Genomic DNA, 12,948 nt, shown 5'->3' on the forward strand with positions numbered 1-12,948 from the left:
AGCATTTTCCATGGGGTAATGGAGGCTGACCCTGACTGGAACAGGTGGGAGAGAGAGTGGGAAGTAGAAAACAGCAAATGTGGTCCACCCTTTAGAATAGCTGTCAGGTGGGCAGTAGCAGGAGGGGGATGTGGCATCCTAGGAAGGTTTTAAAATTTGTTTGTTTGAAGAAGGGAGCCATGTTGGTGAGGAGAACCTGGTAGAGCAGGAGAGAAAGTAGGAGAGAAAGGCATGCTTGTCCTGGGTTCCTGGCATAGAACTTCTAAAACTCCTGTTATCTCCCAAGTGATCTAAATATCTGCTATTCATGAGCCCCTAGGATCACATCTGAGTTTATGCTAACACTGTGGCTCAGAACAGGGGCTGCTTACCAGAAAGACCCTAACCTCTGGGGAGTTGATGGGGGCTGGAGACTGAATTCAGTCATGTAGCCAATGATTCAATTAACTGTGCCTGTGAAATGAAATTCCAATAAAAAATCAGAGAGGGAGATGCACCCTAATTCCTCAGGAAGGGTACATGGGAGCCCTGTACCCAGGACCCAGCTGGACCTGATCCTATGTGTCTCTTGATTTGGCCAGTCCTGACTTATATCTTTCATAATGAATCTGTAGGCATAAGAATAGCATTTTCCTGATTTCTGTGAGTGTTTCCAGCAAACTGTTGAACCTGAGAGGGTCATGGGAATCCCCAAATTTGTAGGCAGGAGGCCAAAAGTGTGGATGTCCTGGGGGCTCCTGAAGTGTGGCTGGCATCTGCAGGAAGGGCAGCCTCCTTGGGGGCTGTGTCCTTAGCCTGTGGGCTCAGAGCTGCACCACAGCACAGCAGGTGGTGCCAGAATGGGGACCAGAGCATGCATGCAGAGCTGCCCTTGTTAGGAGGTAACATGATGGCCTCAGCCAGGATGGGTGCGCATGCAGGCAACTTATTGGGTTTCATGGTGGGAAGTAAAAGGAGGTCTCTTTTGATAGTTCCATTTTCTCTGATGAGAGTAAAGGAGTTGCAGGTTGGAAGTCTGAGGAGTGTGAAGAACATGTAAAACATTTAGGGAAACTAGAAGGTTTTATTGACTGGAGCATGTTTCTTCAATGTTATTGACATTTGGGACTAGAAAATTCTTCGTGTGTGAGTAGTCTTGTGCCTTGTAGGACAGGCAGCATCCCTGCCCTCTACCCATTAGATGGCACTAGCATCCCCCAAGATGTGGCACCCGGAATGTGCTCAGACATTGCCAGTGTTCTCTGGGGGACAGAGTCCAGAGAAACTGGCCTAGAGAAGCATAGTAAGATGGACAGGCGGTGTTAGCTCCCATCTGGGGTTGATGTCCACAAATCTGTGGTGGGGTCAATGTCTGTCGTATGTAGAGCCCTGTAAGAGGAAAGGATGTCTCAATCCCTCTTCCCACCTGGAGATGTCTTGCTCCTCCTGCCCCTCCTGTTTTCACCCTCTGCATTTACTAGGTTAACAGTGGGCAGCATCTCTGTGGGGCAAGGACAGCCATTTCGTTCTCTCCCTTTCTTCCTTCATCCCATCTACCTCCATTGCTCGCTTCTCTTCTTCCTCTTTTTCTTTAAATGACTGGGGTTGTAGTGCCTTTGACTGACTGAGACTCAGGGAGAAGGGACGTCTGTTTCAGGCTTTGAGTTTAAACCATAAGCTCTAGTTCATTCTTCCAGAGAGCCTTGAGTGAGGAGTTATGTTCACTAGCCCAGCTAATCAAAATGCAGAATTCTACTTCTGTGTTCCTGGTGCGTACAACCCTTTTTCTTGGGAACATCCCAGGAGGGATGCCTATAGTTGGATATGGGACCTGCGGGTGCCCTATCCTAACAGCATCTCACAACATCCCCAGACACCCCATGACTGCTGACATAAGCCCACAGTTGGCAGACATAAGACCCTGCCAGGGAGACTACTCCATTTCCATCCCAAGCGGGACTTGGGTGCAAGTCAAAAGTGGAATAAATTCAACTCTGATAGAACCACCCTGTGCTAGCATTTGACTCTGCAGGTTTGAGGGCTCAGCCTCCACAAGGGCTCAGCCTCACAGTCACACGAACTTCTGACCAGCCCTCTACAAGTACAGGGTCCCCTCAGGGACAATAATTCACTAGAATGACTCACGGCACTCAGGAAAGTGCGCATTTACAATTACAGTTTCATTATAAAGAATACACGCAGGGCAAGGTCTGGGAGGGCCCTGACGTGGAGCTCCCAGGCCCTCGCCCTGAGGAGTCAGGGCCCAGCCCCGTCCTGCCACATCAGTATGTTCTCCAACCAGGAGGTGCCCCACGCTTCAGTGTCCGGAGTTTCCAGTGGGGCTTCATCACATCTGCACGACTGACTTAATCACCGGCCATGTGATCAAGGTCAATAAAGCCCATCCTGGCTCCCAATCAGTCCCAGTGACCTTTTATTTACTAACTCTCCATGTATTTACTGTATTGCATGCAGGCTTGTGAACCCTGGAGCACAATGTGGAACACGCAGAAATGGTTTTTGTTCTTTGGAGACTTAGAGTCTGGTGGAGAGTCTAGGCAATGAACAAACTAATGAATACCTAAACTTACAAATTATGACAAGTGCTCTGCAGGAAACAGCTTGGCCAACACTTCCAGGAAACGCACCGTACACAGAACAGCCAGACCGGATGCATGTGATAAAAGCATCTTTACATGTTGGGTCAAGTCGACCTCACGGCAGCTTCCACAATTTCAAGCTTGTTTTACCCTTTGAAGCAGCAAAGACCATAAATGCTGGCTTTTGCTGTGACCACCCTTTATCACTGGGAATGATGACTGGACTCTTCTGCCACAAATGGTTGGCTCCAGTGTTTTGGACCATTATTTATCATAAAGATAAATGTGTTAGCATTTCAGTTCAGCCACTGAGGAGATACTAGATCTAGTTTCTCTCAGCTTCAGTTTTCTCATCGGTGGCATGGGGGTAATAATGGATACTTTGCAGGGCTGTTGTAAGAACCAGAAACTATGCAACATGGCACACAGTACCTACTTCGTCCCTCAATGTCCTGTTCTCCTTAGAAATACAAACAAGTAGCTGTCCTGCTACCTTTAAAATGTGATGTCCAGGACTGGGTACAAAGCTCTAGCCATGATGTCAATGAGACAAAACCTCAGGGGATGATCTGGTCCTTGGTGTGGGCAGTGTGCTGGGGACTGACGAAGCCTTGGACAAATAGAACATTTATACTCTGATGAGACACTCCTACCAGCTCACCCTAAATTGGTGACCAACATCTTATCCACAAGCATCCTATGAAAAAGGGTCAAAGCTTTGCTAAACGTCACTTACGGAGAAATGGATGCAAGTGTGTGTATGTGCAGATCTTGAGCCTGACTGTCAGAAGGGAAATGTATTCTGCACTGTCTACTGAGTTCTGCTCGTCTGGAATGTGTTGGGTAAGCTTGAACATTAGCTCTGAGCTTGAAGCAGTGTCAGGATCTCTGCTCTGGGTGGTACCTGTAGAAGGCGGAGCTGGGGTGGCTGTGTTGATGGTGCCCATGTTTGTCCACCGAGAGGCCAGCCCGGCCCTGGCCACGGCCCGCTGGTAGTTATCATAGAGAGTCTTTCCATACTAGGGAGGAAACACAAGAGAAACAAGACAGTTATCTGTTTTTCCTGGATTCTGCACTCAACTGAAATTTACATGTTGAGAGAAAAAAAGTACTTCATGCTCCTCTTTTTCCTCCTTTCCCGAGTTTTTTTTTTTTAAATATATTTGACCTTGAACAATATGGGTTTGAACTGTGTGGATCTACTTATATATGGACTTTTTTGTGTTTTTTTCTTCCTTATGATTTTCTTAATACCAGTTTTTGTCTAGCTTTATTGTAAGAATACAGTATATAATGCATATAACATATAAGATATGTGTTAATTGGCTGCTTATGTTATTGGCAATTTCATTCAATAGGTAGGCTACTGGTAAAGTTTCTGGGGAGATAGAATTTATATTCAAGATTTCTGACTGTTCTGGGGTTGGTGCTCCTGGGTTGTTTAAGGGTCAGTGGTATCAGTATTTCAATAACAAATCCACAGATTGCTTCTTTGTGTGTTAAATGATTTTCCAGATTAGCGGAGACAGTTCATACTTTTACCTAGACATTGCGGGAGAGCTTTAGCTATGTAATTCTGATTACATATGTCTTTATATAATTCTACACCTCGTGCATGTAATCATATCTCATGTTTCTTAAGTACACACTACATTTGCAATGCTCTCCATAAGTAAATAAAGATCTGAAAAGTCTCGTGTGAAAGTAAATCCTTCATTCTCAGGTCATTGGAGAGGTCTGTGTTTCTATCCCTCTTACCTACTTAAAAAACCCAACAGGCAAATAAATAAGATAATGCCAGTAGCATCAGCCTACCAATGGCATTGACCTATTAAGTATGAGTCAAGTGTTTCACAGGAGCACAAAGACTAGACCCCTCCAGGAAGCCAGTCGGCAGATTCAAATGCAAGGTAGGCTGGAGTCCAAACGCTCACTCACCTTGGCGATCCTTATCCCCGTGACCCACTGGTTTAGCGCTCTTCCATCATCACAGCAGAGATACTTGATGTACTGGGACTCCTTCTGAATTTGGGGATGCTGGAAAAAGTCATTTCAGAGACCCTTAGTAAACTATTCATTAGCGTCTTTCAAAATAGTTTTTTAGAACTTTGAATTTATTGGTGTGATACTGGTTAATAAAATTATAAAGGTTTCAGGTGTACAATTTATAATATTTCAAAAAATGTTAAAACTTTAACAATGTATATGATTTCCTGAGATGGTGGCAAAAATTATTGGGAGCAATTTTAGGGTTAGGAAAATGGATACTTTCAAAATGGACTAAGTTTGGAAAGGATTCAAAAAATCTGGGACTTCTTACTATTTTGTCAATAATAATTCTCATTTCTGCTTTTTCAACTTTTGCAAACTTTCACATCTATCATGTTCTGATCCCCACAAGAAATCTGAGTTATTTCTCCATTTATCAGATTGGGGAATTTACCCGATGTAATTCTTATGTCACAAAATTAGTAGTGTTTTTGTGACTCCCAGTCAATCCTGGGTGATTTCTGCTACCAGGAATTATCCTTCCTTAAATGTCATCTCCTATCCAAATGGGCCATTTTGGCCTCGGGATGGATGACCTGGAGAAGGAACAATTCTGACCAGTCTCAAGTGGCCCTGACTTTGGGTGTTGCACTGGGAATCAGCCAGGCCTCCTCGAAGCTCAGGGTCAGTGAGGACAGTGATGTGGGCAGACACGAAGGGAAAGAGAGACACAGATCCCTGGTCCTACAGGTCAGCTTGCATTTGTCTTTCTGAATCCTCGCTGCCTTTGTAATTTCTGTTTTATGTCTTTGATGGCCTGTGTGCTCCACCAGGGTGGGAATCATGTCCGCATTCACTGCTGAGGACCCTGGAGCTTAACACTTGACCTGGTACGTGGTCGGTATTCCAGTCCAGAGGTGGAAATAATTGTTAAAAGAAATAAGGAAGTGCAGGAATTCCTGTTCATCCAGAAGTCTTACAGACATAAGGCAAGGGGCAGGCAACTGAATCTAGTTTCTAAGATGTGTACTGCGTGCATTTTCATGGGACACTGTAGTTTTTCATTTAGCTTTATGATGTAGAAAATGGTTTCCACGCACAACCATTTTGCGTGTGTGTGCACACCCATGCTACCACTTTTTTTTCTTCCTCCAGTTCTCAGAGGAGTTTGTTACTCCTGCTACAGGATAACCATGAAATTGCCGGTGGTGCTCCAAGTGAGATGGAATGCCACAGAACCGGAAGCCACCTCCTGTGGGCAGGAAGCTGGTGAAGCTGTCCGCTTCTTCCCTCAGGGTATTGCACAGACCTCCCCACTTCACTTTTGCTTTTGGCTTAGTCACTGATCTTCCAGGGAATGGCTATTTTCAAAGTTGATCTAAGCCAAGGGCATTGTGCCTTGAACTTCAGTTTGAATCTGAGAAGCAGCATTTGCACTGGTCACCTTGCTGATCTACCTAACGACACAGCAGCGAGAGTCAGTGGAGTTGCTGTCTGCGCCCAGAACAGACCACAAGATCCACAGAGACTCCGAGAGCTTGATGAGAGGTCAGTAGTTTTTGGCTTTACAAATGAGAAAACTGAGGCTCAGAGAAGTTACTATGTATTTTACCCTGTGGTCCTCTAGAACCTTGGGATCTCTTGTCCCACCCCCTAGAATTTATGCATTTATAGCCAAACGATTAAGCCAAAATTCCAGACTCTAAAGATACCTCAGAAAAATTCAGAAAGTGTAAAGAATTCCTGCTTTAGGCTTTTGAGCCAATTGAAAAAAGTCTAACTTTATACTTTTAGCTTTATATAAATGGTTCGCTTTATGGAGATCCCTCGGCCCTTAGAATTTGTGTCAGCATTACTGGAAGAACAGTCAATTTCTATTTAGGTACAAGTCCCCTTTCTTGAGTTCCAAGTTAGGCTCCCTAATGTTACCTGTAGTTTTCCATCTTTACCGGCAGATGGCAGCAAACACCTTTGAATGGGTTTTGAATGTGTAACAATACATTGGGGTTCAATGCTCCCTCATTAAACTGAACAGCAGATTTTATTTGTATAAATGTTACTCCAACTAAGCATCTTCTTTGGAGTTCCTTAAAACTGAAACTGTCTCTCAACTCAGATAGTGTGGCCCAATAGCAAAAAAGGATTTGTTAACATTAATTAATCAGAAGGTCAGCAAAAAAGGATTTGTTAACATTAATTAATCAGAAGGTCAGTCATATTGATGAAAAATACACTAAGCTGAGGATTTATTCCCTGAGTGGATTGTGACATACCACAAATGCCTGAAGTGCTCTCTTCAGCCATGAAACTCACAAAACCAAACCAAAGTCCTCTTCCCACACCAGAAACAGAGTTCCCCAACTTACAACAACCTTCTTGTTCTGTCATATAAGAGGGGTGAACACGGGCTTTTTCAGCAATTTAATGTTTATAATGGTTCTTAGGAAGCACTTTTTTTTTTCCTGAGAAGGTAAAAAACTTGACATTGTTCCCTTGGCCTTGCTATCTTAAAAGTCTGGGGTTTTTCTTTCTTTCTTCAGTGCCTGTCACAAGAGAGCCAGGTCCCAGGAGCAGACTGCAACTGGCCAGTGCTCGCGGCAAACTGCACGAGGCAATGGCCTGTGTAGAGGTGTCCACTTAACCAGTCCTATAAACGGTCTCATCCAAGTAGGGTGAAATGCAGCCCTTCCCTTAAACATACGGCTTTTGAGCGTAAAACAGAGGCAAGGCCTCTTGACCTTTAATTCTAACAGTGGCTCCTGCTATGATGAGGAGGTGGGTGTCCTGATCTCACTTCATTTTCTCCAACATTCATGGGGTTGGTCTCACTGATTGCCTTAGACCACATGCGTACTATGAACATATACAGCAGAATTCAGCGTCAGATGAGCTCGAAGGTCTCTTGCAATCCTCAGATTTTATGGTTCTAAGATGAACTACCAGTGGGCATCAGGCTCCTTCCCGGCTCCCAGGGCATCTTAGAGCAAGTCGCTGTGCTGGTCCTCTAGTCACGTCTTGGAACCTTCCCTAGGGGTTGCTGCCTGACTGCGCCTTTTATTGAAAAGTCATTTGCAAAGTGGTTTAAGGGAAAAAAATGCTGGTTCAGTACCACTGGGCAGACTCTTCTGCAATTGGGTTGATTGTTCCTGACCAGAAAAAGAGAGAAGCTCAGAGCAGAACATGGAGTTGGGGCAACTGCAGAACGTTACTGTTAAAAGGGAACTTACAGGCCCCTAAAGTTACAAACGAGGAAACCAAGGGCGGGGAGGGTAAGCCATGTGTCCACATCCAAGGAGAGAGGCAGAGCCGTGACTAGAACCCAGGCCCCATGCATTCAACAGATACCACTGGGTGCTGGGAAACATGCCAGCCCCTGGGTAAATAAGGGTGAGTAAGGGAGGCTTACTCATAAGTAGGAAGGGGCCCCTGGGGGTTGTTGCTGGGTCGGGGACACATGTAAACAAATATGTGATTACTTAATGGCATGGTAAACTTCATAGTAAAAGTTTGAAAATGAAGGCAGAGAAAGGCTCTTTGGAGGAAGTGATGGAATGTTGCAATATGTTTAAGGAGCCCCTAGAAAGTCTGTGTGGCCAAGGTCTGGGAGCCAATGGAAAGGGGAGGCAGTTACTAAGCTCAACAGAAGTCAGAGTCCAGGGCCTTGTGTCAAATTAGCCTCTGGACTTGACCTCTAGGCAGTGGGTCCAGCAAACACGTTAAAACAGCAGAGTCATACAGATGGAGCTGCTGGCTCTGCGGGGGGTAGACCGGACTGAGGAGCACGAACAGACAAAGAGAGCAGGGCTGGATGAGAGAGGTCTCCGATGGAGAATGAGAACTTGATGATGGATTGGACGAGGAAGGAAAGAGAAGAGGCTTCAAGGATGATTTCTCTATTTCTAGCTTGGAGAAGTAGGTGGGTATTATGGGTTTAATTGTGTCCCCTCCAAAGACAAACTGAAGCCCGAAACAGAATCTTTGTTGATTGATGCCCTTGTAAGAAGAGGAGTGAAAGCACAGACAAGGACAGAGGAGACCCAGGCGATACTGGAGGCTGACAGGACCTCAATGCAGCTGTGGCCCAGGAATGTCAAGGGTCACAGGAAACTGCCAGAAGCTGGGAGATGGCACTGACCGGATTTTTCCCTCAGGGCCCTTCAGAAAGAACCAACCCTGCTGATGTCTTGATTTTGAACTTCTGGCTTCCTGAACAGAGAGAGAACACATTTCTGTTTTTTAAGTCACCTAGTTTGTTGTACTTGGTTACGGCAGGCACTGGACACTAATCTAGTGGGTGACGGTATCATTGGTCTTGAGAGGCACTGAGGAATGAAGGAGTGGGTGAGGGGGAGACAGGGCCCTGACAGGTTACGGCCACAGGGCCAGGACTCAAATTCCAGTCTCTCTGGTAGAGCTCCCTGTGGTCTATTGTGGTCAGTGAGCTCATACCGAACAAAAACCTTCTGGGCTGGACGTACCAGTAGGCACGTGTCCATCATGCAATCTCTTAACACGCCTCTCCATAGCGTGAATTCCTTTTGAAAGGTGTGCATGTATTCCTTGAATTCTGTAAATTGGCTTATCCTAATGAAATACTTGCATATCAAGAATTTTTCAAGATTTGTATTTTTTTTTAGAGAGAGAGAGGAAGGAACAATTTTTTTTGCTAGTGGACAGAAAGGGAAATAAGTGACCAACATATTCATAAACAAATTAACTTCTCCAAACCATAATAGAGCCTTATACTCAGCAACTTAACAAAAATTCTCAATATTTTGGGAAGGAAATGATACACATGCAAACGAGCAAGATGAGCAGGGTGTCTGCTCGTGAAGAGATCGTCTTGGGGACAGAACTGCTCATTGTCCTGAGAAAAAAGGAAACACATGTCCTGCTGGGGTTGTTCCTGACTCTTGCTGCTTCCTCGACCCATGGTGCTGCTGGCTTCTCCTCTCCGAGCTTCTCCCTCGGTGGGGAGGCCCCAACTCTTTCCTGAAGACACGGGCCTTGGATATGAGGGCTTCAGAAATTCTAGTCAATGTCCTGGGTCTCAGCATTGCCATTCTCAGTGATGCCCAGGACAACCTGTGTCCCAGTCTTAGAACTCATCTCAAGCTATGGCTCTAGGACCCAGTCCCAAGTGTGTGAGTCAGCACCAGGGACTGAGCCTGTTCGCTGTGTCTAAATTCCCTTCTTAGGGTCTCCAGTGTCTGAAATGTCATCTTTCTCCTGCCAGACAGCCCTCTTCCAGCCTCTGGCCCCGGCCCTGGGGTTGGGGCCCTTGCTCCTTCTGACAACGTTCATCCTGTTCGTCCACTTGGAAGGGTATTTCATCGCCAGCTGAATGTCACTGGAGAGCTGACGTTTAGAGGTAGGACACTTCCTAATGCTCTGAGCACAAAAGCTGACTGTGCTGAGGAAGAATGAAGATTCCTGGGCCCCACCCTTAAAACATTTTGATTTGGTGGGTCCTGGGCCCCAGCACTTGTATTTCTAACAGGCCTCCCCTGACTGTGATTCAGCCAGTTTGCTGACTAGCATTTTGAAATGACTTTTTCCACTATAGGCTCTTCCTATTATAGGCTCTTTCCAGACCCTTCTCACTGCTGGAGAGATGTGGGCAACGTTTCAGAGATGAAGTGCCTAGAAATGAGGGCCTCTGAGGGGTGATTTCTCAAGGTCTCAGGATTCCCAATGAGGGCCGCGGGGTCAGAGAGGAACATTAGAGATATGGTTCAAAGGCATGAGCAGTGGGGCCGAGGTGATTAAGAGAAGATGTGTTCCTAGTAAACAGAGTCTGAGAGAGCAGCAGCCTCTGAGCCACCACCTGGCTTCTCATCCTGGCCCAGGCCCCTTATCTATGAACTCGGGAGAATCACGGCTCTCACTGCCCAAGAGTGATAAAAGGATTAAATGAGTTAACTTAGGACATTCTTAAAACATGCATTCTAGACGCTATATAAGTGTTTGCCATTATTCTCATTACCCTTTTTATGTCAGGAACAGAAGAGGAAGTGCAGGAACCTGAAGTCGGTGGGGAATTAATTCTCCTCACCTTCTCTTCCTTCTGGCCCCTGACCCCAGCAGACCCCCACCTCAGGGAGCCTATTCTCATTTCTGGGATGATCCCCTCCAGGTAATTCTCATTCACTATTTTACTCACATCTTTCGGTCTAAGGTCACTCCCTTGGAGAGTCATTCTGTGACTACCTCATCCACAGAATTGCTGGCCCTAGTCCTGGCACATGCATCCCCTACCCTGCTTCACACCCACAGCTGCATTGAGGACCCGGGATAATGCGCCCAGACATCACATTACATTTTTTTTTTCTTATTGCCATTTCCCTATCACTGAAAGTAAACTCCAGGAGGTCAGGGATTGTCATGTATCTGGTTCCCTTCTGTATTCCCAGCACATGGGCGGTGCTTAACAGGTAGCTGGCATTTGACAAATAATGAATGAATGAAGGAAGGAATCTGGCTCTCTCTCTCATCCCCCAGTCCCTTTGCAGCCATTGTCCTGGGACCACTCTGTCTAGGGCAGGCTTCTCAGCTGCTCACTGCTGACGTGCGCAGGCAGCCACTGCTTCGTTGTGGGGTTGCCTCGCGCATGGCAGCGTATTTGGCATATTCAGGACCTCTGCCCATCAGATGTAAGCAGTTATAGCCCTGCCCTGGTCATGACAAACAAAAATGTCTCTAGATACTGCTAATGGTCTCCTGTGGGGCAAAATGGCCCTGGTAGAGAAATGCTGGGGGTTTCAGGCTGACTGAGCTAGTACAGGGTGGTGGTCATTATCATCTGCATTGAAAGTGGATGCCGAGAAATGATGAAGAGGACTATGAACGTCTCATTGAAAACCGCACATTATCCCAGGTTCTCAATGAAGCCAATCGCTTCAACTGATTATTTGATGATGATGATAACAACAATAATAAACAGGAGTAAATGTGCAGGGAAAGGTCATTTAGAAGTCAAAATTATTAAATAAGATTTAGCCCAATTATTGTATTTGACTAAGAAAAAACCAAAAATTATCCAGAAAAAAGTTTTTCCCGTTTTTTATATTTTCTCTATTTTTCTAGGAAATCTTGTCAATTTCCTAATTTCTAAAAACTTTTTACAATGGAGTAGAAGTCCAATAAATACAGAACTGAAAATTTGATTCAGTATTATCAATAAAATTGTACATACAATTTTATTCAAAATGTGGAGCTTTCATTTTCATGAGTGATGAAGCTCAGGTACATTCATTTTACTTTTTTTCTTTTCCTTTTTTTAACTGTAATTATTGGGGAAACATTGGTTAATAAAATTATATAGGTTTCAGGTGTACAATTCTATAATCCATCATCTGTATTTTGTATTGTGTGTTCACCACCCTGAGTCAGGTCCCCTTCCATCAGCATTTTCCTTCTACCAGAGCCCACCCCCTACCCCTCTGGTAACCACCATGCTGACAGACATATTCACCGTAAAGTTGTAGACTCAACAAATAATCCAAACTGGTAGAAATGTTTCCTCATTTCCTATTTTGGCTTACAATAAAAAGCTTATTATGTATACTTGAGGTTAACTATATAACATTTAACATTTTTTCCTTAAAAGGAAATATTAACTCAAATTGCTTACAGACACAAGGTAAGAACTTCTTACACCATACCTTTAAAACAAAGCAGTAGTCAGTGGGTGCTTTATACTTCATTTTACACTGAATCCCATAGTAAATGTTGACATTTTCAAACTGTATAAAGCATGCCAGGTCTCGAGATGTCTGAAAGAGAAGGAAAAAAATAACCTCAACACACCTGACAGTTAATAGTTTTTCTAAAGTTGTTCTTGATGGTACAACTAAGAATGACATTTCAGTAGAAAAATAATGAATTTTAGGCAATTTATTGAAGCATCTACCACGGTTAGTTTTCTAAAAGCCAAGCCAGCATTTTAAAAGGTGAAAGAGTTCACCCAAGACAAAACCGCATGCCACAGGCTGGGAAGTGGCATGAAAATTACGCTCCGTTCTGGTACCTGCACGTGTACTCCAGGCTCAGAGCTGACTGGTTGACTTTGAGACATCGTTATTGATGCAGTCAAGACAAGGTGACCCGCCACCTCTTAAACAGTGAAATATTTCCTCCCGTGAGATTGATAAAATCCATCAGAAATTTCATTTTGACTTTTGCTGCTCTAAGTCAGTGATGGATTTCATGATTGAGCATTAAGGAAAAAAATGTCCCCTTCAGGAGGAACAATGAGAGGTAGGTCTGATGTCCAGTAAATTAGCACACACGTCATGCATTTCTTCAGGAGGAAAAAAGGTTCCTTTCTTGCTTTCTCTGTAAGGGCTGATGGTGTTGCTATGGAAACAGAAACCTCTCC

At 44.7% G+C, this 12,948-nt stretch overlaps 1 protein-coding gene across 1 annotated transcript in view; it reads right to left on the minus strand.

Annotated features, from left to right (window-relative positions):
- Positions 1-12,948, minus strand: part of LOC123831350 (amyloid beta precursor protein binding family B member 1 interacting protein) — a 93,515-nt gene that overhangs the window by 7,199 nt on the left and 73,368 nt on the right. The window contains exons 10-12 of the mRNA XM_045858243.1: positions 12,233-12,343; positions 4,518-4,616; positions 3,484-3,598 (exon numbers count right to left, since the gene is read on the minus strand). Of these exons, the coding sequence (XP_045714199.1) occupies positions 3,484-3,598; positions 4,518-4,616; positions 12,233-12,343 (325 nt within the window). The remainder of the gene's footprint in view (positions 1-3,483; positions 3,599-4,517; positions 4,617-12,232; positions 12,344-12,948) is intronic.

The sequence above is a fragment of the Phyllostomus hastatus genome, unplaced genomic scaffold, assembly GCF_019186645.2.
Source record: "Phyllostomus hastatus isolate PE091 unplaced genomic scaffold, TTU_PhHast_1.1 phas_scaffold_1674, whole genome shotgun sequence".
Lineage (NCBI taxonomy): Eukaryota > Metazoa > Chordata > Mammalia > Chiroptera > Phyllostomidae > Phyllostomus > Phyllostomus hastatus.